Source organism: Clarias gariepinus, chromosome 8 (genome assembly GCF_024256425.1).
Source record: "Clarias gariepinus isolate MV-2021 ecotype Netherlands chromosome 8, CGAR_prim_01v2, whole genome shotgun sequence".
Taxonomy (NCBI): Eukaryota; Metazoa; Chordata; class Actinopteri; order Siluriformes; family Clariidae; genus Clarias; species Clarias gariepinus.
The window spans coordinates 25,513,750-25,538,995 of record NC_071107.1 but is presented as its reverse complement, the minus strand read 5'-3'; the positions used below and the strand labels follow the sequence as shown (position 1 = coordinate 25,538,995).

The 25,246-nt window shown below is 38.4% G+C and overlaps 2 protein-coding genes across 2 annotated transcripts; one reads left to right on the top strand and one right to left on the bottom strand.

Moving 5' to 3' along the window:
• The first annotated feature begins 617 nt into the window (after positions 1 to 617).
• ppp2r5d (protein phosphatase 2, regulatory subunit B', delta) lies at positions 618 to 22,117 on the top strand. The gene is made up of 17 exons (XM_053502538.1): positions 618 to 977; positions 2,047 to 2,130; positions 6,036 to 6,210; positions 8,439 to 8,638; positions 13,752 to 13,862; positions 14,118 to 14,210; positions 14,791 to 14,921; positions 16,238 to 16,297; positions 16,421 to 16,529; positions 16,809 to 16,862; positions 16,980 to 17,150; positions 17,563 to 17,690; positions 17,910 to 18,011; positions 18,251 to 18,323; positions 18,979 to 19,026; positions 19,182 to 19,295; positions 20,694 to 22,117. Exons 1-17 carry the CDS (start codon positions 951 to 953, stop codon positions 20,829 to 20,831), a joined length of 1,818 nt encoding a protein of 605 aa, XP_053358513.1. The 5' UTR covers positions 618 to 950; the 3' UTR covers positions 20,832 to 22,117.
• A 1,060-nt stretch (positions 22,118 to 23,177) lies between these two features.
• Positions 23,178 to 25,245, bottom strand: mea1 (male-enhanced antigen 1). The gene is made up of 4 exons (XM_053502547.1): positions 25,107 to 25,245; positions 24,696 to 24,990; positions 23,865 to 23,973; positions 23,178 to 23,778 (listed from the first exon to the last, which is right to left on the bottom strand). Exons 2-4 carry the CDS (start codon positions 24,978 to 24,980, stop codon positions 23,615 to 23,617), a joined length of 558 nt encoding a protein of 185 aa, XP_053358522.1. The 5' UTR covers positions 24,981 to 24,990; positions 25,107 to 25,245; the 3' UTR covers positions 23,178 to 23,614.
• Between the last annotated feature and the right edge of the window lies 1 nt (position 25,246).

Below are 25,246 nucleotides of genomic sequence, written 5' to 3'. Positions count from 1 at the left end.
TTTGGCAATATGTACAAAATACTATCGTTGTACTAGGAAACTTCCTTCCCAGTGTGGGCTGAAGAATAAAAATATGTGAATGTGAAGTGTTAAAGAATGAATCATGGATAAAACATTTTAAAGTCTAGTGTACAACTGAGAGAGAATTGATATGATAATGCAGACTATTTGATTTTGTCTGCAACAAACTTTAGGTTGTGTGACAAACAACAGACACTAATAATAATAATAATAATAATAATAATAATAATAAATATAAAAACATATAAACTACTGTCTGAAAAAGAGTAGACCCTGGAGAACTAGGGATTTACAGTTAGTTGAAGCTGTTACACAGAGACACTGAAAACTGGACAAAAGCTGCTGGTACATTGAATAAAAATTGAGCAATAAACCATATGACAAACTACATAAACGTACTTCAAATGGTGTATTTAAGTACAAACTATCTAACAAACCATGTTAAACACGCAATTAAAACACGTGCGATGGTGTTAGAGCATACATTAGCCGCTCCCCGCAGCAACAGGAGAAAACGTCATGACTTCGCACATGCGCACTGAGGGAAACAGGGGCGCTGTGGTCACGCCCCTGCAGATAACTATCATTAAAAACTATGACGATAGGGCAGCGGGCTGCGCTTACTGAGCATGTTTTGTAAATTTTAGCGAATTGGAAAGCGCTATAATTTAGTCTGTTGATAAATTAAAAGTAGGTAGTACTAAAGCACTTGTAAGCAACATTTGCAGTGTTCCTCCTTTTTTTTTTTTATTCAGAAAAACGAGCCCAATAGTGAGCGGGTGTCGGCTTGTCTCTAGGCTGTGTCGCCTCGAACGGACCAATCAGCTTTTAGCGGGCCTGAAAGCGCAGCGCGAGCCCTGACTGTCTGAGCGCTCGAGCGTGCGGGAAAATTCTGTCACTGAGGCAACACCGAACACCGCATCCGCAAAATGCCGAATAAAACGAAGAAAGAAAAGGTAAACGACTCGCATATGCTGCAGACATGAAAGCGGGGATTTTTTTGGTTTGAGTTAAAAACGATGGTTGTTTGTGTGTCTCGTATGGTACAAACCCTTCATCAGCTTGCAGTTTTCCTACCGAGGCCTAAGTAGCTAATGCTGCTAATGCTATAGTGAGCTAAAACTAACTGTTAGCGTGCAGAAATCTAATTATTCCCATTGATCGCGGGATTGAACCTCTGTTCTGTCGGTAAATTCCGCAAGTGCAGACCTGCGATGTGTTGTACGTCGCTGGAAGATTTGACACTGTCATGTCTGGCAGTGTTGCTCCCCTTCTAACTAGCTAGCTAGTTTCCTTAACATGTCGTTCAGAAGTGTGACCGATACGCCTAGCTAGTGAGCAGTATTCCCTTTCGGATGTAGTCATGTAGCGTTACACATTCTCCCGGTTAGCCGGCGGTGGATCACTACGTGGCAGCTGGAGGATGATTTGTCTGCTAACGTTGTCTAGCTGTCACAGGATTCTGACATGTTACCCCTGATATTTTTTCACAGTGTCCTTAAATGAGTTGCTGTGTTTCTGTTGACATTGACTGATTCTTTTAAACTGACCTTCTTAGCTAGTTAGCTCGGTATTTGCAGGAAACACCTGATGCAGAACTGACAATTACACTCACAAGTTTGCTAACCTGCATGTTGTATTTAATGATGTAAGGTGGGAACTGCTGACACACACACACACACACACTGTACCTGGTTAGTCACCAGCACTGCGCCTGAGGGTAGTTACATTGTCAATTGAAATAAATAAATAAATAAATAAAAAAAAAAATATATATATAAGTGCATTTTATGATCTGACAAGCAGATGTGCACACCTGCACATGAAAGCGCAGTACCCCAGAGGTGTGGTGTTTGTGTGTGTGTTTGTGTGAAATCACTACGTTGTGATGCAGGATTTAGATTTTGTACGGCTCTATCACAGCACAGTATTACTGATCAGATCTATGCACATGACTATGTCTTTTCAGCACATTAGCAAGGCTTGATATATTTTTGTTTAAATTTTTTTGCTCTTATCCCTTAGGAATCGCCCAAATCTGTGAAAGCCAGCAACAAAAACAGTAATGTCAACGCTGGAAAGGATACTGGGAGTGAAAACTCAGACGAGGTAAAAGGCAGTTTTTTTTTTAACCTGTACCCTGTCTGCTGCTGTTACAGTAATGTCCTGCTGTCTTACTGTCCGAGCCTTACTCACAAGGATATTCTATAGTTACTGTAGAAGTCTTGGTTTACCAAAACACTGAGCGTTTATGCCTTTTAAAGCTTGTTATAACAAGGTTAGTCTGGTGTTGTATGGTGGTGTTTTGAGAGTGCTTCACTATAACATTGACAGTAAGAGCAGACTCGAGTTACTGAATGCTGATGAAGCCACGTTGTTGTATGAATCTATAACTGCACACAGAGGAGCATTAAAGAGCTTTAACTCGACTGTAGCATGTTTTGTCAGGAAGGGAGCGGCTAGCTAGAGCAGTTGACCTAAGTGAAAGCCTGCGAATGAGCTGTTTCCCTCTGTACCTAAAAAATGCTTTCCCTACTATACCACTTAAGACAGCTTTTTAAATGCTGTAGCCTTCACTATTGTTATTGAACAGTACGTTCGGGAGAATGTTAGGAATAACCGTTCAGCAGATTTATTCTGTTCATGAATGATGCATTTTCCTGAAATGAGGCCACAGTCCTCATGTTTATCTTTTATTGGACTGAAGATGAATTGTTCCATTGTTGGATGTAAGAGTTAAAGTGTTTTAAAAGGCTGTTTACACGGGATTTAACAGATTGCTCTTCTGACTGAGAGAGGTAACCAGGATATGCAGTCGCTCAGAAATAACCATGTAGATACGGTTGTAGATTTGCAGTTGGCAAAAACATTTTTTTGCCAACTGTACTAACACATCTTTCCTTGGTAACCTCTTAGAAAGTTTGTGCAGTTTGCATTAGTGTCCTTGTTTAAAAGGTTGCATAATCAAATTTATACTGCATATAAGTACATTGGATTTTATAATGCAAAGAATAGTTGCATTATTTTTGTTTAACCCTTAAACTCAAGCCAAATTTTTTTGGTCAAAGAAACAAACAAAAACACTCATAACAACCCATAATCATATGTGTCTGTGCTATTTATTAAGACCCATTTTGTAATTTTTTGCTCGTTCATGTTGCTGTTGTTGTTTAAAATTAATTAAAATTCAGTTCATCATATTGCATATGTTGTGCTTAAAAAAATGGACATGTAACTCTTTACTTCACAATATTGAGCCCTGTTTATTTTTTTAACAACTAATGGGGAAAAAAAGGCTTAAATGGTCAAGGTTTTAAGAGCTAACCCAATAGCTAGGCCAGTCTTTCCAGCTGTAGCAGGAGTTTAGATTCATAATCTTGTTTTGAAATGTTAATTGTATAGTAACAGGTCATACACAGGGACTTGCAACATTGACACTTTACATTTGAGAATAGTAATAAAAACAGATTTTACCTTGTATGGTAAATGCTCAGCATAATCAAAGACTAATAATAATTGATTAAAAAAAAAGTATAACAAAGAAATGTGTAATTAAAGTGTGGTGATGCTATTAGTGTTGGGAAACCTTAATTTAGCATTTATCTGTTCATCCTGCTCTAATGTAAGAAGGATGTAATGTAAGGCTGCAGCTATCTTGGTCTCTCAGGTGTTCCACAAGATTGAATCTAACTAAAAACGGTTAAATGTGTGACGTGTTCATCAGTAAAGTAAACCCTCCAGTTGTACAAAAAAAATAATGCAGTATGGGTTGTGATGTGTTAACCTTGTTGTGTGTTATTTCTTAATTAATGTTGCCAGATTTGTTGTTATCTTTATTCAGTAATATCAAATTTACTTCATTCAGTTATTAGCATGGGGTCAATTGAATCAAATGAGTGAAATGCAAACTTGAGAATCTCCACAGAATACAAAGGCCTAGAGAGAGAGAGAGAGAGAGAGAGAGAGAGAGATAATGGGAGTACTGGTTACAGAATGTTTAAGACCCCCAGGATCAGTAAAGCATCAGCCTAGCAACAGAAGGAAGCTTTTTGAATTCAATGTTGCAGTATGTTTATAACAAGAACTCGCATCTCCTGCTTCTAAGGCAAGTGTCACTGGCAGTGCTGACGGAAAACTGAACACACAAACTGATGTTGCACAGGGTGAAGTTTATTGATTAGATCTATTTTGATCTAATGACTGTCATGGCACAGACAGGTCTCAGCATGTCTCTCAATCACGGTTAGTTTCCTCTCCTGTATTCATTAACAAATCCCAAAGCTGTGTAATGTCACAGTAATGTATGTAACTCAGCTTTTTTTTTTTTTTTTTTTGGTGATGTTCAGTTTCTTCCTGGAGTACACACACTCTGTATTAAGCTACATTTCTTGAGCATCAGTAGCTCATTGACTTTCAGCAATGTGCATGTGCCAAGGATGATTTTAGTGATTATCTTTATTTCACGCTCACACAAGCAAGCGATCGTGTGCATTGTAGTTTTGGTTTGTTGTGGTCGGTGGGTTCTGTTTCGCCTTGTGACGTTTCTATGGTCGTGGTCGTGGAGTTAAGGATCTTGGCCAGGAGCCCAACAGTAGCAGGAGCGGGGCTCCAATCCCAAAGTCTACAATCAGCACTTGAGAGCCTCAACTGCCTGAGCCACCACTGCCCATTGAAAAATATATAATATCGAAAGATTATCTGGAAATCTTAAATCATTATCTCAGGACATCGGTCAGATTGATCAAACTTCGTTATAACAAAAGATGCACTAATTAATCTGCCAGTGAACAGCAACGTGCTCTTAAGTACAGCAACAAAATAACATTCACGATTTCACATCCCCACTGCAGCCATCCATAAACAGGAGTCTAGGTAGCAGATTGGCTGTGCTTTCAGGAAGGGGTGGCTTGATTGCTTTCTCTCAGCAATTTGCTCACATGGAAAACGCTTCTCTCTTGCACCATAACAATTCATGGGCAGTTACAAAAGTTCATGCCTTCTTACATCTCAAAGGAGGCGCATGATGGCTTTTGCCATCCCTCGTTGGTAGTTGCTGGCTCATTGTCAGTTGTATTTTATTTGTAAATAATATAGTGCTTACTTGTCCAGTAACCTGGAACACTTTTTATTTGTTCGTTTGAGTGAAAGTCCTGTAAGCTTGTGCAGTTTTGAAAAAAAGGGTATGTAAAATTTAGACTCAAATAATAAATTTGGCCGCAGATTTATACAACACACGTACCAGGGCCATTGATGAGTTTTTGCTATTAAAACTTTCCCTCAATAGTCTTTTTTTTGGGTGCACTGTGTATAAGAAAAATAAATAAAGAAAATAGTAAATAAAAGCATTCATATCAAACATAAAAAAAAAATAAATAAACCTGTTTTCATTTTGACATTTTGGTCAAGATTTAATTGTAATGGAAGATTTGACATTTTTTTTTTTTCTAATTTTTGTAATTTTTTTTTTTTATAAACCATCCAGACTTCGTAGCATCTGATGTAGCATACATATCATATATTTATTGCTATGTAGAATAAGATAAAATTGTATGTATTAACTTATTACCTTTTATTTTTTCCTTTCCCTAATTTAATTGTATCCAATTCCCACCCATCATTGGTGCGTTTCCCCCTTCAAGGTTAGTCGTGATTGATGCACCTCTTATCTATCCCTGCTGAGAGAGCTTGTCCAATCAGCTCACTCTAAACCTTCGGCTGCGAGGGGTTTAGGGCAGCGTTACCCGGGAATCGAACTAGCGATCTCCGGATGATAGCGCTTTACCACTGTACCACCTGGAGGCCCTGACCTGATACATTTTGGTACTAGAATCGAAATAAATTACTTATCTGTGTTGTAAAACCGGTCTCTCGATCATGTGCCCTTAATAAAACTATTTAAATTAGAATGTTGAGTTTACAGCTCTTTCTTTCCCTGAAGCATTACAGTTGTGTATGTGGGTATAAAATCAAAAGACTTTGTGAATTACTGATGTTTAATGTGTCTGTTTTTTAAGGCGCAGCAACAGCAAGCCAGCAAGCGTCCTAGCAACAGCACTCCACCTCCAACTCAGCTCAACAAAATCAAGTACTCAGGTGGTCCGCAGATTGTCAAGAAAGAGCGTCGGCAGAGCTCTTCTCGCTTTAACCTTAGCAAGAACCGTGAGCTCCAGAAGCTTCCTGCCCTTAAAGGTACAGTGCTGCATTTATAGTCTCTCTACTTCCCAATGTCATGAACGGCAAGGCTTGCGTGTCAGATTCAGTAATGTATTAATGTTTTGAATAATTCCTGTATCAACACTGACACCAAAATCTATTCTGGAGGGGGAAAAAAAACTTAGTCGTAAAATATTGCTGTTCTGCTAGAAACCTACATTCTAAACTGTGCTCTAAACTATTCATACAGTATAGTATCCTGTGTGGTAACAGCATTTTTTTTTTTTTTGCTAAGATTGTTTAGCATTGTAACAAAATCTGTTAAAACGTTTAATATGGAATTGGTATGTTGACAAAATTATGATACAGAATCGCTATACAACTGCAATCTGTCGATAATCGTTGTACCTGGAGGTCCCTGGTAATTCCCATGACTAATCCTAATACTGCTATAATGCCATCAGTAGCTTTTGGATTATCTTGACTGTTTTTGCTACTTTAAAGTATAGATGATGCCATGTAATGTACAGCATGTCCATCTTTGTTACTCTGCTGAGATTTTTCCCCAACTTAATCATATGCTTTTGCTCTATAAAAAAGGCATGCACAATAGGACATCACCATAAACATCAAATTCTTTTTCTATCACAGATATTTTTAAGATAATACAGCATCTTTATTTATCGATTAATTAATTATTTTCTATCAAGTAGGTTGGAATGAAATTATTTGTAAACACATGCAAGCTCAGCTAAAATGGCAGTTTTGTCTGTGTATGTTTGTGGCATTGTCAACACACTGACCCATGAATTTTGTAAGCGTTCTGACAGCGATTTTGGAAGTCAACATGGCAAACACAGGAAGCCTCTAGGTCTCTCTTTCCTGCTTTTGTGTATTTCTGTGTGAAATATTCTTTTACAGGCTGGGTTTCTTGGGCGATATGCTTAGACGGAGTATTTGTTGTCCTTACAGTTGTTTGCGTTTGGAAATAAATGTTTAATAAGCATGGTGTTTGTTTGGCTATGGGAGTAGATTTAGCCCTGGAGGTATGATGGTTCAGTCTCATGACTGTCTGATTGCTGTTCAACAGAAATCTGGGTCAGGACTGAGCTTGTGTTTAGTCAGACCTTTGGTTATTGGGCTGAAGTTAAAAACTGTGTTTAAAAATACTGTGACTTGTGTTTAACATGTCTAGAGGATCCGTGCCATATGTCCGTGTATTCAGTTAAATGGTCTGAGACATGTTTGAACACTGAACAACTTACAATATGCCTGTTAGCAAAACTCACTTTTTCAAACATTTTCAGTCAAATAAGGCCTCTAATTTTCTCATGTTATTTCATTCATGCCCCACTTACGACAGGTACCACCCCAAGAGAATGAAGGGTCACATGCTTAACAGATTATGGTTCAAACTTTGCTGAGTAATGATGGTAAAATATTTATAAAGGTCTTGACTAAAACATGCATGATGAATCACAAAGGAGGTTTCATTTACTGATTACTTTTTAATGGCAGAAATTTTGTCATGTAATTAGTTACTTTAAAAATTAACATCCCCTAACGCTGTTTATTAATAGTAAATAGTTGCTGTTTGTTCTGATACACCCCCAAAAGCACAGGACTGGCTTTGTTTAAAAAAAAAAAAAAAAAAAAAAAAAAAAATATATATATATATATATATATATATATATAAATTGATCAACATAAATCCTTTGACGGCCCAAAGTCTGACATCCATGGGCGTCCTCCCTTGAGTTGCTTTGCTTGTCTGTTTCTCGGGCTGTAACTTGGCTCTTTAAGAACTTTTTTTTTTGTTTGTTTGTTTTGGTCTTAAGAAGCTTTTTTTACCCCTCAGTAATATGTAGCACCATTCTATCATTTTTGCAGCATTAAACTGAATTTATCCTGTTACCTCAGCAGTTACATCAGTGACTCAGTTCCATAGGGAGCCATGTACAGTACTGTACATGCCCATTATATAACACTACCCCGACCGTGTTTGAGGATCATGTGATAAACGTTGAATCATAAGCCCTTTCTTTATTTTCCCACATCTTGCAATCGTTGATACGAGTTACTCTTGGTTAAACCAGCAAAAAAAAAAAAATTGATCCAGATCTGGTTTTGTTTTGTTTTTTAGCAAAAAATTTTTTTGTTTGTTTGTTTGTTTGTCTTTGTTTTATTTAGTTATTTTTAGGTACACTGTATACGTGCTGCTTAAAACCAAATTTTTCTATTCTGTATTTGTCTCTGAATCTTAGATGCCCCACCCATCGACAGGGAGGAGCTGTTTGTCCAGAAGCTGCGTCAGTGCTGTGTACTGTTTGACTTCGTGACCGATCCTCTCAGTGATCTCAAGTACAAGGAGGTGAAGCGTGCTGGACTGAATGAGATGGTGGAGTACATCACACACAATCGTGATGTAGTTACTGAATGCATCTACCCCGAGGCTGTCATTATGGTGAGAGCATACCCACACCTGTGTGCACATTCTGACATGCTAAGGGCACTGCAAAGTTCACAAATGTCTATTAAAATTCTGGGCCCCCTGTCCCCAGCCAAATCGGACACATTTCATGCCATTTTAGATTTATTTGCAAGTTGAAAAAATACCCCTGCTATAGTTTTTTTTGTTCTTAGAAATTGACTGACTTTTTTTTCCCCCTCCAATTGTGTTTAGTATGGTGGATATTGACCAATGAAATGTGTGCTGACATTAAATATCTTTCAAAACTGAGATGAACACTTAGAGTAAATAACAATAATAATCCTCCTTAGGCATGGTATGAAGCAGTCATACCTAGTATAAAAAGACGTAAAATATTAATAAAAATAAAACGTAATAAAAGGACACTAACTGAAACTTTCTTTGTGTGATCACATTTAGGCTCTTATAACAAAACAAAAGCTGCACATTCAAAGGTTAGAAAAATAGAAAAAGCAATATCACACCAGATGGAGTGCTGTTGTGATGAATGTCAGCATGGCTGTAGTGCAGTCATTGGAATGAGGGCACAGCCCTCAGCAAGACAGGACAGCCTCAAGCCTGTTATTGCTTTTATACAACAGATCCCTAGATGCTATTTAGTATCGACAGATTCTAAGTTGTTTCTTTATTTAACCAGTTATTTTGCTCCGCCAACCCACATCCTTCTGTGGCTGGTGGAACTAACTACCCAGAACTGGCAGAGCTGGCCACTGACAGTTAGTGAAATTAACAGTGGTGAAAGTAGTTTGGTATTGTCTAAACAAACGGTGAGAAGAATAAACCATGGACGTTGTGTTCAGTCCTGTAAATCTCAAAGTTTCTCTTTATCCATACACTTTAACACACACACATTTATATTAACTCTGTTAACTTACGGGATCTGCAGTTAAATCTCAGACAGCTTCACTTGGTGTGTAAGAGTAAGTGAACAAGTAAGTGTACACCCTAGTGCACAAGGTGCTATCGTGTACACTCACTTGTTCAACACACCAAGTAGTGCCCTTGATTAGGGGTTAAAGATTCTCCCTGTTGTAGCTCACCTTAGGCGTAAATAAAACAACATGGAGGCAATTTGGAATGACTTAGAAGCAGTTATTAAGTAGATAAAGTGCGGTTCAAGATGACATAACGTTATCAGATGTTTTTTCCCGCCAAAACTGCTTTTCTGGTTTTGAATGCGTGTTTTGGCAGGTAGCTGCTCTCTTCTTAGCACTGCAGACCGTACTGACCTACTTTCACACATGCGTCCAATTAAAATACTTGGTCGGAACCTTTCTGAAGACCTGTTTCTGATCTGCTCTTTTTGCTGCTCATGGTGTCTCTCAATCCCCATGTGTCAAACTGTTACATTTTCTTATCTTGTGTTTAGAAGCTTGTATATATTTTATATCATCATTAGTTTATATATATACATATACACTACTCAGAATAAGTTAGGGATATTATGAGAGACTTGGTGGATGTTTCACTTCAGACATTTTTGGGACAGGGACGCAATTGTATTAGGGTGATAAACACCTCATTTTGTGTTTTCCATTTAATGGTCTCATTGTGTACAAGTGTGCCTTATATTGGGGCCAATCAACATTCTGTGGGTATAAAAAGTTGGTATTGTCAGTAAGTCATTCCAAGTTCATCATTTAAACAGCCATGAACACACAACGTCACTTAACGGATGAGAAGAGGCACCTGGCCATGGTGCGCCTTCGGGTCTCAAGGTGTCATCAGCAGACTTGCATCAAGACACAGAACTACTGGCAGAGTTCATGACAGACCCAGGAGTGGAGCCCTACGAGTGACAAACCGCAACGATGACCAGTACCTAAGGACCGTTGCACTCAGACAACATCATTATACAAAAGCCACACAGCTGTAGGCCCATTAACGAGATGCGAGGAGTTCTAGGGTTTCCAGACAAACAATTCGCAACCGACTCCACTGCTTTGGCTTGAATGCCAGATGACAGTTGCAGGTGACTCCACTGACACCAAGACACCGCTGTGAACGTTTGCAGTGGGCACAAGACCATGTGACCTGGACAATGCAGCAGTGGTCTACCGTCCTGTGCACTGAAATTATTGCTGTCAGCGTTGCTGGAGAAGGCAAGGTGAGCGTTACGCTACGGTCAACATGGTCCCCAGGGTTTGTTTTGGTAGAGAAGGTGCAACAGTCTGGGCAGGCATCACCTGTCAACGCAAAACAGATTTGGTTATTGTACATGGCTCAGTAACTGCACAGTCTTACCTCAGAGACATCATAGAACCCATCATCATCCCCCAATTCCGCCAGCACACCCCCAACTTTCTGTTCATGGATGATAATGCTCTACCACATTGTGGCAGAATTGTCACAGCTCGACTTCAGGAAGTTGGAGTGCCTCATATGGTATGGCCATCAATGTCCCCTGACCTGAACCCCATAAAGCACGTCTGGAACTAGTTGAAGCAGAAACTGCTCCTCAATTGTTAGTCAATTTTTGTTATTTGGGGCTATCCCTGTTATTGTCTAACTTTTTGGGGTAATAAATATTGGAGTAACTAATGTAAATGGTGTTTCTTCTCATACATTATTAGTAATATCAAAGGAAGCTTTTACTTATTTCATTTAAATTTAGAGCAAATAGGAAAAGCACTCGTGTAAATAACAATATTCCTAACTTATTGTGTGTAGTGTACATATATAATGTTTTTATTATTATGATTATTTTTTTTTTAGGTTTTGGTTGGGGGGGGGCATTGTGAGAGAATCGTGATCTTTATTCCCATGGAGAAAAGTTGTTTGACTTTTTAGCAAGACTCATGCAGCCCTACTCTGCACCAAATCATTTTTGCAGCTATAACTCCCCAACCACTGTGATCATTTGCACAGCAAATGAGTATGTGTATGTTAATGAGTGGGTGCATGTTTTCATCTGCTGATTAACACAGCGGTGTGATGCTAATCATGTCTCAGTATTAGGTATAACGTTTCAGCCCACTGGTCATTAGCAACATAACTTGCCAGGAAATCTGAAGGGGATTTCTGTATCCATTGCTGCTTTTCCCAAGCGTGTATGCTGGCATAATGGCTTACAAGGAACTGCAAGGAGAAGTGTGTGCATTTTTAAAACGCTGGTTTCCTTTTCTGATTCAATATAAAGAGGAACCCACTTTTTCAGAGGAAGTGTCAGCTTCATTAGTTGTAAATGTTTATTACACTTTTGACATTTTATGATGAATAGTCCACTTTGTTATGCAGTCTTTTGGATGTGTTATTTGATATGATCACACACAAATCAAGAGGCTATCATATAAAGGTGCATTATACTGTATTGTTTTACGCTTCTGTAATGCAATTAGAGAATGGAGAAATAAAATTAACAGATTATTTCCTTTATAATTTCCTGTCATTATAGTTACTTAAATACCTGTTTCCACTTGGCTTCAATTCTGGTTAATTTTAAATTAAATTTATGCAAATGTTTGTATTTATAGACAGTAAAATTTACTTTAGTAAATTTGTAATGTTCATTTCATTTATTTCCCACATCAAAAGTTAAAATCACGAATTCTGATAGTAAAAGAGGAACTTGGCATGGCTGTTTTTATTTTTTTAAATAAATAAATTATTTGAAAAGTCTAAAGACTGAAGTATCCCATTAATGTAAGTATTCAGACCCAGACCTAGTACTTGGGTAAAGCACCTTTTGGCAGCAAGAATAGTCCTGAGTCTTGCTGGGAATGATGCTGCAGGCTTGGCACACCTTTCTTGTCTGACCGAGGCCCTTCATCCCCAGTTACTCAGTTGCTGGGCGGACAGATCTGGGAAGACTGGTTTGTTTTTTCACCATATCTCTTCCATTTGGGAATGATGGAGGCTACCGTACTCTTGGGCACTTTCAATGCAGCTGAATTTTTTTTCTTTTATCCCTTTCCAGGTCTCTGTCATGACACAATACTGTCTCTCAGGTCTTCTGTTAATTCTCTCCGATAAATCTCATTGCTTTGTGTTCACTCTGACATACACCATCTACTGTCAGACTGTAAATAGACAGGTGTGTCTTTCCTAATTATGTCTAGTGAATTCAGTTAGGCACAGATGGCCTCCAGTCACATTGTAGAAGCATCTCAAAGGCCACCGATAGGAGTAGAAAGCAACAGAGCTCAATTGCAATCATTACCTGAGATATTTCATGTTTTTTTTTATTTATTTATTTTTTTTTATAAAAATCAAAGCAATCTGGACCATATGTTTTTGCTTTGGCATTGTGCAGAATTATGTGTAGAGTGCTGAGAAAATGGATCCTAATCCATTTTAAGATTTGTGTCTTTCCATCAGTCGTGTGTATCATTTATATTTTATACCTGTTTTAAAATCTTTTTGCCGGGCAATATATAATAGCCTGTAAAATGTATAGCACAGAAGTCTGCATTTTGGTGGAGGAAGATAATTTTGTTCAGAAGTTTTTATTTATTTATTTTTTTTAAAAAAACATCCTCATAACATTATCTCATAAATGCAAGAAGTTCAAAGTTCTCAGTATTAAAAATCGCAGAGTTATTGTCCGCAGTATTTTATATATTTAATATATTAAAATATCGTAATAAGCTCTGTTTTTGTTTGACATGGTTCTTTTGCAATTACATTAGGTTACATTCGTCTAAAAATTCTGTTTTCATTACAACATAGATCTCACAGAAAAGATTTATCGTCCTGCATAATGCTCAAACAGGGAACACTTCACAGATGATTTGTTAACTGTAATATTTTACACTAATTCTAACTACTAAGGATTGAGAAAATTATCGATATTTAATGAATTTTGGTCCAAAAAAAGCAAAGCATATATTGCATGATCTTACAAAATGTTTTGCAGACAGATATGGTAATACTGTTGTGGCAGTATTACCATGTCACATTATATTGAGGTAAAACTATAAAAAGAGTTTACCTTAGTTTGCGGAAATTAGCACCACTACACACAGAACTGTGGTCCTTATAGGCATGCGCATACACGGTGGGGAAAAATTTATTAATTATGTAGTACCTGTATATCAAGCTCCCTAACAACTGACTTTATATATATTTTTTCTTTTTTTTCCTTTAGTTTTCAATGAATCTATTTAGGACCCTGCCTCCTTCTTCCAATCCTACTGGAGCAGAATTTGATCCTGAGGAGGATGAGCCTACACTGGAAGCAGCTTGGCCCCATCTGCAGGCAAGTGTGGCCCTCTGTACCACTTTAACTCCAACACCAAACTCTGAAGTTTGTATATTCATGGGCTTTTTTTTGGGCAACTGCGTTTGGACCAAAAATAAGGGCAGTGGAGTGAGAGCAAATCCTGAATTTATCCCCACCCTGTGCACCAGCTCCGCTGATATGTTGCTACCACCAGAAGTGTCATGAGAAGCCTTTTAGGTCCATTTCTTTTATTGACTAATTTCATCTTCCACTGTTTCTTTTCTTATGTAGCTGGTATACGAGTTCTTCTTGCGGTTCTTGGAGTCCCCTGATTTCCAGCCTAACATTGCCAAAAAATACATTGACCAAAAGTTTGTATTGTCTGTAAGTATCTGTTCCTGTATCTCTGATAACAATGTTGAATGATGTTTCTGTAGCTTTCTTCATGGAATCTTGTATGTTTTAGTTATAGCTACACCGATCAGCCATAACATTAAAACTATAAAAGTTTTGGGTTCCCATTGTGCCACCGAACCCTGTCTGATCCATTTGCATTGGTGCAAAGGGGTCAGAGAATCCGTCGTGTGTTGTGGGTTGGGGGAGGTGGATGGGGCTTATTTTGTCAGGGTGGCATCTGGGGAGTTGGGCTCAATGCATGCATGGCTGGTGGTGGTGCACTGGGTGTTCTGGTGCCTTACTTTTGTGCCCAGCATTGACCTTTTCGGTTTAGTTATGCTGCATTTGGTTTTCTGTGGGATTGGAACAGACAGCCTTTTGTTTGGTCCCCAGAGACATAGATGAGCCTTTGGTGCCGATGATCCTGTCTCCAGTTTACTGGTGTATAATTGATAGGCAACCTGGCAGTGGTGTTAAGGTTGGAGCTGATCGGTGTATAATTTGAGCTAATATTTTTGCAATACTGCTTCAAATTGTACTGCGACAAACATGCATATGTCTCGTGCAGCTCTTGGAGCTGTTTGACAGTGAAGATCCTAGAGAACGAGACTTCCTAAAAACAATTCTACACAGGATTTATGGAAAGTTTCTGGGACTTCGAGCGTACATCCGTCGACAGATCAACAACATATTCTACAGGTAAATTCTCTGAACATCATTATGCATGCACAAATGATTAGATTCTTTTAATCTTTTTTTTTATTTTTATTTTTTAAAGATTTGTATATTTTGATTGCTTTTGTAAACACTTTTTAAACATACAGTGGTACCCTGGCATACAAATTTAATCTCTTCCGGAGGCGTGTTCTTAAGGGGAAACTTTGTATTGCAAAATGCATTTTCCAATAAAAAATAATGTAAATGCAGATAATCCCAATTATTACCAATTTTCAACAGTATGATTATATTTTTGCATATAAATGCAATCAAAACATTTGGAAAATGCATGCAAATTAAATAAAATATGAAATGGACAATAAACCTCACTTAACCTCAATTTATGATTCTTCTAGGCACCAGCTGCTTCATAAACGAGACTGAAAATGGCTCTATTTTCCTCTTGATACTTTCCTTGATAACATGTAGCACAGCCACATAATGGGTTTTTATAAACCTGTCGATCATTTTTATATAGTGTCGTATACTTTTCTTATCTGTTCCCATATGATGTATTGCCATATTAGTTATGTTCCGCGTTTTTACTCTCTCAGACTTTCTCTCCAAATCACAAGGGGAATCCCTTTGATGCAAGGAGGTCAGCTACCCTGTTTAAAGAGAAGCTGCAAATACGCCAGCGCCATTGTTGTTTATACACGTACAATGGGTTACCATTCTTTTTTTTCTCAGCACTGCATAAGACTGTGAATCTTTGTCTTTTTACTGGTATACTCACCATTGGGACAGCGTTTTTTTGTTTGTTTGCCCCCGCCCCCATCATACATTTTTTTTCTTTATCATTTCTGATAAAGCCGGCGAGGCTGATATAATACTCCCGCACCCCCGCATGCACACACTTGCACACTCAGTGTACCAGAATATTCATCCATTCACATATACCAAAATATTTTTTGTATATAATTGTAAATAGTCATATGTGCACTACAGTTTCTGTTTTGTATAATACACATTTGGGTTTGGTATATCGAGTGGTGTTTGTGTCTCTTTCGTGTTCTTGGTTTTTGTTATCACCAGCAGACGAGATAAAAAGTCCCTAACCCTAGTTTGTATAATCCTGGTTAATTTATTAATGCAGTTTTGGGCTCCATGGTGCTATGTCTTTATTACACAAAAAATTTGTAAACCCGCTTCTCTTGGGTTTCCACTGATGTTTTGATTGGAAACCGGATGTATGTGTAACTGGAAGTACTGTGCATGCGACCAGATTGATTGCTGAAATCGCTTTGCATGGTGAAACAAAATCCAGCCAAAAATTGTGTCAACTAATCTTGTTGCAGGTTTATATATGAAACGGAGCATCACAATGGCATTGCAGAGCTTTTGGAAATTCTAGGAAGGTGAGGGCATGCACATAACATGTTATAATGACAAATCAGACCTAAGTATTGTTGATCTGTGTTGATTTGAATAGACCTGGTATGTCACATGACCAGAACATATATATTTTTTTCTTTCTTCAGTATAATTAATGGTTTTGCCCTGCCATTGAAAGAGGAGCACAAAATGTTCCTGATTCGAGTGCTCCTGCCACTGCATAAGGTCAAGTCGCTCAGTGTCTATCACCCTCAGGTATGTACTTATTTGTTAGTTTGTTTGGCATAATAACCTTGGTTTACGCTTAGATTTGATCTACTGACCTATTGCAAAAGGAGATTTCGTATAGAACATTTTGTTTTTTTTGTAACGCAGATGTACTTTATGATTACCTATTTTAAGTGTTTGTTCAACTAATAGTCTTAGCGCAGTAACATCACTGTAGAATGCACAGGCTGAATAAAGGTTCAGTGGTGTTGGCCATGTTTAGTGTTTGTGACAAGAGCCTGAAAGTGCTTTTTCCTTTTCTTGCAGCTGGCATACTGTGTTGTTCAGTTTTTGGAAAAAGACAGTAGCCTTACTGAACCAGTGAGTGTGGCAACCAGACTTTACAGCTCTTTTTATTGTAAAATAAACAAATTACATTTTTGTGTACATGTTCATGTTTTTTCTGTTATGTCACTCTGTTGTCTCGCTCTTTTCCAGGTTATAATGGGTCTCTTGAAGTTCTGGCCCAAGACCCATAGTCCTAAAGAGGTGATGTTCCTGAATGAGTTGGAGGAAATTCTGGATGTCATTGAGCCCTCAGAGTTTGTAAAAGTTATGGAGCCTCTGTTTAGACAGCTTGCCAAGTGTGTTTCAAGTCCTCACTTTCAGGTAAGCCACCGTTCTACCAATCACTGTCTGTAATACTAATGCCAGGTACATGTATACTTACTCAAAATTTTTGTGGATAAAATGTTTTGTCAAATAGTTTATTTTATGATTATACCAGCTTTGTAGTTATGTTTTCCTATCCTTGACCATACTACATTGCTCAACGTTTTGCTGTCCAGGAACAGTGACTGACTGCCTATTGTTTAAATGTTGCATGTGAATCTACGTTGGAGTGCCCAGTCGGAAAAGCTGGTTTTCCTGTCCGTCCATTATGCTTTATTTCTATGTATGGAAGGAAAGCCTTGAATCAGTCCTAATATTTCTGGCCATGCTGCATAGCCAGACTAAACTAATAAAACTAAGTCTTAATATTCTGATATGTATTAACTAAAATCACCCTTTTGTGATTCAGGTTGCTGAGAGGGCGCTGTATTACTGGAACAACGAGTATATCATGAGCCTGATCAGTGACAATGCTGCCAAAATTCTCCCTATTATGTTCCCTGCTCTTTATAAGAACTCCAAAAGTCATTGGAACAAGTAAGAAACCTACATGTACACTGTTACTGCTGATGAAGATAACATTGATCATTCACACATACATCGCCCAAACACATACACACACACACACACACACACACACACACACACACACAAATATACACACACAGTGTATAATAAAAAAAATCAGCATTCTTGTTAAGCAATGGCTTTGCTTTTACTTGTTGTCCAGTAGTAAATGTACTCTTTTTGCTGCAGGACAATCCACGGGCTTATTTACAATGCCCTGAAACTCTTCATGGAGATGAACCAGAAGCTGTTTGACGATTGCACTCAGCAATACAAAGCCGAAAAGCAAAAGTTAGTGGTGAAGAGAAGTAGAAAAGCAAAAACAAATGCTAGAATAAGAAGGGGCAAGCAAAAATACCCAGTTTTTGCATAATGGCTCCAGACGGATATGTTGCAGAATGTACAAGTAGCATTTGTTATTCAAGTGTTTTATCAGTGCCTAAAGAGATCTTAAGATGTCTGTGTATGTTTCTTGACATGAGTCCCTATTTTTGACCCACAGTAACCTGTTCTGTTTTTACCCACCCCAGGGAGAAGTACAAACTTAAGGAACGGGAGGAGATCTGGCACAAGATTGAACAGATTGCTAAACAAAATCCTCAGGTACAGATTGTGAGCCTTGACCTATCACTGGGACAGAAAATCTTAAAAATTTAATTAGTTTATCAGCGAAACCACATATATTCTGACATTTTATTTAATTTCTGAGCTTTAATGCTTTTTAAATGCAGTGAAGTCTAAACTGACTTAATTTAGTGATTTTAACAAATGTTAAACCACAAGTATATAATCTTATCACTAAAGTGATCAGTCGGTGAAGGTTACAGGTTCTTCTTCCAAAGAGACAGAGCCACAATTAATAGTCATATTTGAAGGCCACAATCATATGATGAAAACAGATGCAATTAGGTGTTAAATTTGTCTTGGTTGAAAGGAAAAACCTGCAACTTGACTGTTCTTTTGTGGATTAGATTAGATATTTTTTTATGGTAATTTTTTTTCTTTTTTTGTGTGCGCGCTGATGTGAATGTGACCTTAAGGTGTTTTTCAGCTTTGTGTACTTTAAATTAATGCTTCAAACTCCACGGTTAATCTAATTACCACAGGGTCTCTCTCTTCAGTGCTTTCATCTCATGCTGAGGACAGGCCTTAAAAAAAAACCTTACTTTAATTATGGTGTTGTATTTTATGGTACAGTATGTTTGGTCTGTGTAAGTGTGGTTAATATTAAAATACCCTAATCTTTATATTTTGTCAGATCACAAAGGTCCACCCGAGTCTCCGACCCGGTCTGCCTCCGGATGCGGTCAGTCATTCCTCCTTTGTATAAAACGTTTTTCCAATTTAGCAATTTCTGCAGAATGGTCCTCCTGAGAAGATATTAAAAAAATCATTTCAGTTCATTTCAAGCAAGGTCCTGTTGGCACACATGTATGTGTTTTTGTCTCTGTACATGTACAGTATATAATGTATAATGAAAACCAAGGGATACCACACTATTCCATGGAGACAGAGACTCCTACTGCTGAGGACATCCAGCTGCTGAAAAAGACTGTGGAGACTGAGGCCTCACAGGTATGGCTACAGTATTTCACTTTACAGTAAAAAAAAAAAAAGGGAGTGGCAGTTGTGTGAATGTAAATGCTTTGTTGAGAGGTTGATGAGAATAGGCGGACTGACATAGAGGCTGCAGTAACTCAGATGACCACTCTAAAACCTTGGTGAGCAGAAAAGCAACTTCAAATGCACAACACTGTGAATCTCGAGGCAGATGCGCTACAACAGCAAGAGACCAAGTTGGATTCAGCTTCTGTCAGCTAAGAATAGAAAGCTGAGGCTGCAGTGCGCTCATGAAAACTGGACAGCAGAAGACTGGAAAAATGTAGCGTGTTCTGAACAATGTTGACTTTCACCTGCGCTTGGTAGGGTTAGAAATTGGCACCATGTGCATGAAGCCATTGACGCAACCTGCCTCGTGTCACCAATCCAGTTTGTGAAAGGTGGTTCAAAGCAGTTTTTTTGGGCATGCTTTGGTGTTCTGTTAATACTAAATCGATCTCCGCTTCAGTGGCTTATTTGAGTATTGTTGCTGACCATGTACATCCCGTTATTGCCACAATTAACCCATTTTCTTATGCCATGTCACAAAGCAAAAGTCAGCTTAGACTAGTTTCATGAACATGACCATGAGCTCAGTGTTCCTCAGTGGCCTTCCCAGTCACCAGAGCTCAATTCAGTAGAACACTTTGGGATGTGGTGGAATGCGCAATCAAGAGCATGAAAGAGTAAACCTGAAATATCTTCAGGAATTGCAGGATGGAATAATTTCAGCATGGAGCAGAATCAAAAAGGCAATGTTTCCAACATCTTGTTGAATCTACTGTATACCTCGAAGAATACAGGCTAAGAATGCCCTATCCTGTATTCGTTTGGTATTAAAGTGCTCAGTGCATATAATATAAATAGATCCCTTTTTTTTTTTTTTTTGGTATCCTAACAGCTCATACACAAGAACATGTATGGCAGATGCTCCACATAATTTAATATTGATTTAAAAACCTGCATTTTTCAACAAAGTGAAATGTTTGTTTAATCATTGATTTTGGTCAGTATCTGAGCTTACAAAAGTTTTCAGGAGTGATGAGTCTGTTTTCTGATTTCTCAGTCATATAACAAGCTGTGGGTTTTCTTTTTTTCTATTCTTAACTTTTTCTAAACAGGATGGAATGTGATAAGCAGGTAGCCAATTGACTGTTTATGATCTAAGTGTTAACAGGAGCAAGGTGGCTTTCAGGATCATTCCATACCATCAGATATACCCAAAACAGTTAAACAGTGTGATGTGGTGTTTTGCAATTATCAATTAAGCGGGTGATGTGCAGCTAGAGTAGAGGTTGGGAGCAGAGAGGAGGTGGCAGCAGATAAACTACCATTTTGTGCACCAGATGTAATCAGTTATTCAATTCCTTTCAGGGAATGAAGGACATAAAAAAGGACAAGGTGCTTATGCGACGGAAGTCAGAGCTGCCGCAGGATGTGTACACTATAAAGGCTCTGGAGGCCCACAAGCGGGCGGAAGAGTACCTGACTGCTAACCAGGAAGCCCTCTGACTGAGGAACACCACAACCAGTCACCTGCACCATGCCTAGACTGTCCCACTTGTATTTGTCCAGAAATGTCGCCTGCTGTATACTCCCCTCCTTTCCTCCTTTTGTCTCTGCCTCTTTCCTTCATCACTTCCTCTTGGAGAGGCCTTTCTGCAAAAACCTGGCCAGCGTGCAATAGTGAAGAGCTCCTATTCCCCCAGCTCTCTCTCTCTCTCTCTCTCTCTCTCTCTCTCTCTCTCTCTCTCTGCATTTCAGTGACAACTCCAAATCACAAAAAAAAAACAATCATTTTAAACAGTATTTGGATTGTATTACCATGATTTATTTTTTAAAACAAGGTTTTCTCTTTATTTTTTACTATTCTTTTTGTCTACATTTAACTGTCTTCATCTCCAGCTCTGCTTTTAAACTGTTTTCTTGCTTTTTCCTTCGTTGGCCCCATACATCTGTCTTCGCTTAGGCTACAAGACCGTGTTATCAAAAAAGTTACAAAGCAACCCATTAGTGACAAGTGCGTCTGCTTGAGCCAGGTTTGGGAATTAGGGAGTGTAGGTCTTTATTTCTGGATCATGTTGCCTTGCTCTTGTGGGACAGAGATTTCATAGGTTTGCGTATGAATGTAAAATTGATATAAAAAAATACCAATCAGTCTCCATGGTCTGTGGAGCTGTTTTTCTCCTGCGTAACTTAACTGTTGTTACTACTTGGTGTCCTCATGCAATAAGTTTAAAGTAAAATGCATATAATTGTGTAAAAGTACATGGAAAATACCTCAAGACAAGGCATCATGCTTCCCTCTTAGATGTCTTAAGTTTAAGCTTTTGCTATCAGCTCAGCGACTGATGTAAAGAAATTTGCCTGTTTAGTTTTTTTTGGTCCAGATGCATGTGCTATAGTTGCAGTCTGATGTGTGTAAACTGAAAGCCTTGCTGTGAAGTAGCCAAATGGCAGAATCGCTATGATTTTATTTATGCCTGTAGTCACATTTGTGCTGACTGTCAACATAGGATTGAATGTTCAGTCTGTTTCTTGCCTTACTGTTGAACTGAGAACACAACACTGTAAGGTGCTGAATGAAAGTGCTGACCTCTGAAAACACCAGCAGACCATTCCACATTTCGTTATCATTCTACAAAAAGAATGCTGTATCTCAATATTATGTACCTCAGAACCAATGTGGTCACATGTTATCAATCATTACACATGATTCCATGATGTGGTTACATGTTTGTAATTTTTTTTTTTTTTTTACTAATCACCAAAAAATCCTAACAATTCCCTTTAAACAACTATTTTTTATCTTACTTGGTTATTGATTTTGTAGTTTGATATTTAAAAACGAACAAAAACTCCCATATTTCATCTACGATGTCCAGTGGGAAAAGCTACTCCAATGTAAGCATCACCTCTGCCTTTTGTTATAACTTTCCATTGATTAATGGGTCATGCAGAGCGTAAGTAATGTTTTCAGAAAGAAGATAAAGGGAAAAAATGAAGGTTTTGTTGAATAGAAATAAGTTTCAGGCCTTATTACTGTAAAGTGGGCAAAAGATGCTTGTTTAACTTTCCAGCAGTGGGCTGCAGTTATTCCTCCAAAATAATAGTATAGGGTTACAGCCCTGTTCGTCGCATCCCTTATAAATGCCTCCTTTCACCTCACACTGAGATCATTCAGAGTTAACAAAAAAATTATACACTTCATGGAAATATAAGCCTCTCTTCTGACAGTCACATGATGGCATTAACTATGGTGTGACTACTGACAACTTTAGAGGGAAAAAATAATACAACTTGCTGCCATAATTCGAGTTTTTAAAAAGGCACAGTTTTTTGGGCCCCTCTGTATTTTCTTTAATTTGCCTTCACCTGTTAAAGAGTCATTTAAACTTTCATCTACTGCAAAGTGAATTATCACTCATTCTGATCATTCCAAGAGAATAGTCACTTCTTGAATAGGCTACCAGATGGTAAAAAAAAAAAAAATCTTGATGCTTGGTTACAAGGTGTAGCTGCTACTGTGTACATGAAATGGTATCTGGGTTCTCACAAGAACTTCTGCTGTAATGTTTGCTGATGAATCGAAAATGCTGTGTGTATAAAAATGCCAAAATAATCGAACAGATCATGTCCAGAGTCTTTAGTTCACTTCGAGGGAAAGTTTTAATTTGACACGAAAAATTCTGGACATCAAGCTGGCACTAGCTGTAGACTGAACTATAGACATGCTGTACATGTACACATGCTGTACATGAAGTTTCGGAAAGGATGGGTCTCTCCACCCCTTCTCTCCTCTTTCTCTCCCCATCCCCTGTGCCCAAGTCTAACACTAATCTTAAGCTGCTTTCCAGGTCATATGTACATATGATGTACTTTAATTAGGCAGAGCATTACATATTATGAAAGTCATATTTTGTACAGATGTTCATGTATGTACAGAATAAAAATAAAGTTAAAAATAAAAGACAAAAATACATTTTTGAATGTGCAGGACACACATGTGCATCAAAGTTACACCAAAATATTAACCTTGGTTTGCAGAAGTTAGTATGGGAATGTTGAGGGAGCCACATTAACTATTCTGAAATACATCAAATTCTGCAAGGTTTTAGAGTTTTTTTTTTTTGTGCATCATGGTATCTGATGCAATCCTTTCAAACAAATACAATATAATAAACAACTGTTCTGTGTCACCTTAATCACATGATCTTATAGGCTCTTGATGCTTTATTAGGGATGTAATTACAAGCTGTGTGGAGAATGTGATAAAGGCTTCTTGAAAGGTAATTTCATTTACGTTGCAGTAAGAGACCTGCTGAGCTCTGCCGCGACTGCAGAGTCTTGTCTACCATGTCCTTCCACTGGTCATCTGAAATCTCACGAGCCCAGGGAGGAATCCCCAAAGAAGGCAGGTTCACTGCTGCCATGGTCCTTTTCACGAGCTCTACATGATCTGTAAACAGTGTGAAAAATATTAGCAAGCACTGTTTGAACAGTATAAATGGATCTTTCAGGTAAGTTTACTTGAGGGCATGTTACCAGGATCCATAGGAATGGACGCGTGGCTCCGGCATGCAGCAGCTCCTTCAGGATCCTCCTCCTCATCACTGTCCGGAGCTGGCGGCTGAGGCAGGAACAAGCCCATGGCCTGTGTGAACATGACTGTCAGTACATACTCTACAACAGCTATGAAATATTATAACACCCATAATGTAAGGGGCCACAAAAAGTCTGGATTCACTGGCATTTTTCCTTGTGTAAATAAATATTTTATACCTAAGATGGCTTCAAAACTAACAACAAGAGATCTAATAAAAACAGGCATAACATCATTTGACACTTTTTTTTTTGTTCATTGGAGTCATCTGAAGTCAAAGGTCTTATTTAGTGCATCTTGTATTCAGTGTCTTATCAAGTGCTGTAAAGAGGCTGTCAATTTGCGTATCTGGACATGGACCCAGACTTTTGGTCCACGCTGTACAAATAAGGAATTATTAATAATAATCTGCACAGAAAGCAAGATGAAATAATTTAAAATCCTCCTGATGGAAAAGGAAGTGAAAGGCAAAGTCATAAAAAAAAATAAAAAATATAACATTTTTTCTGTTTGTTAATTTTTAGTTTGAAGTGACCTGAAGATAATTTATCTGTGGTATTAATGTCATTCTTCATGTTCATTAGTGACATTTCAGTTTAAAAGATGCATGTATACCATCGATAACTTAGTTGTGGTAATATTAATAGACTCAGTGTCTTTCTGAGACAAATGTTATTGTTAAGGGAGGTTAAATCAATAACATGAAAGATGCTTTAAGCCCAGACAGGAGTGTGTGTGTGTGTGTGTGTGTGACCCTGAGAGCTCTCCGTTACCTCTATTCTCTCCTGAACCTCCTGCAGCTGTTCCGCGTGTGTTGCTTCGTCGTTTTGTTCCAGCTGTGTGTTGGGACCTCCATCAGGCTCCTGGTTCAGGGGTTGATAATAATACCCCTCACTGTCTTCCTCTTCCTCCCCCGGGGCTCCTTCCTCCTCCTCCTCAGCCTCCTCTCCGCTCCACTCCTCGGCCGCGGGCTCTGACACTCTCTCCTGCCCCAGATCCTCCTCCGAGTTCGGCAGCACTCTTTCTGGACCCATGACCCGAGTCCTCTCCACTTCCATTCACCGGGTTCTGTGAGAAACGGTGGAGAAACACAGCACACTTTAACTTTAACCCGGTTGCTATGGCTAACAGCAAGAACAAAACTCCAGTCAGTGAGTGAACCACAAGGCTGTTTAAACTTGTACCTATTTCAGAAGTGTTTTCGACGCCTGCTTCGACTGTTTCAACAGATATTTCGTTTATCGTTGTAAACAAACACTTAATGGCTCAGCTGAAGCTTCAAACGCATCATTTTCTTCCGCACGGAAGCGGAAACGCGTACTGA

What these genes read in the sequence shown, in the direction of transcription:
- ppp2r5d (XM_053502538.1), top strand. Translation starts at nt 951, where the DNA reads ATGCCGAATAAAACGAAGAAAGAAAAG. An exon ending in ATAAAACGAAGAAAGAAAAG is followed by an intron (nt 978 to 2,046) that starts GTAAACGACTCG and finishes CTTATCCCTTAG; the next exon opens with GAATCGCCCAAATCTGTGAA. An exon ending in TCAGTGTCTATCACCCTCAG is followed by an intron (nt 16,530 to 16,808) that starts GTATGTACTTAT and finishes CTTTTCTTGCAG; the next exon opens with CTGGCATACTGTGTTGTTCA.
- mea1 (XM_053502547.1), bottom strand. Translation starts at nt 24,980, where the DNA reads ATGGAAGTGGAGAGGACTCGGGTCATGGGTCCAGAAAGAGTGCTGCCG. An exon ending in AGGTTCAGGAGAGAATAGAG is followed by an intron (nt 23,974 to 24,695) that starts GTAACGGAGAGC and finishes ATGTTCACACAG; the next exon opens with GCCATGGGCTTGTTCCTGCC. An exon ending in GTCCATTCCTATGGATCCTG is followed by an intron (nt 23,779 to 23,864) that starts GTAACATGCCCT and finishes CACTGTTTACAG; the next exon opens with ATCATGTAGAGCTCGTGAAA.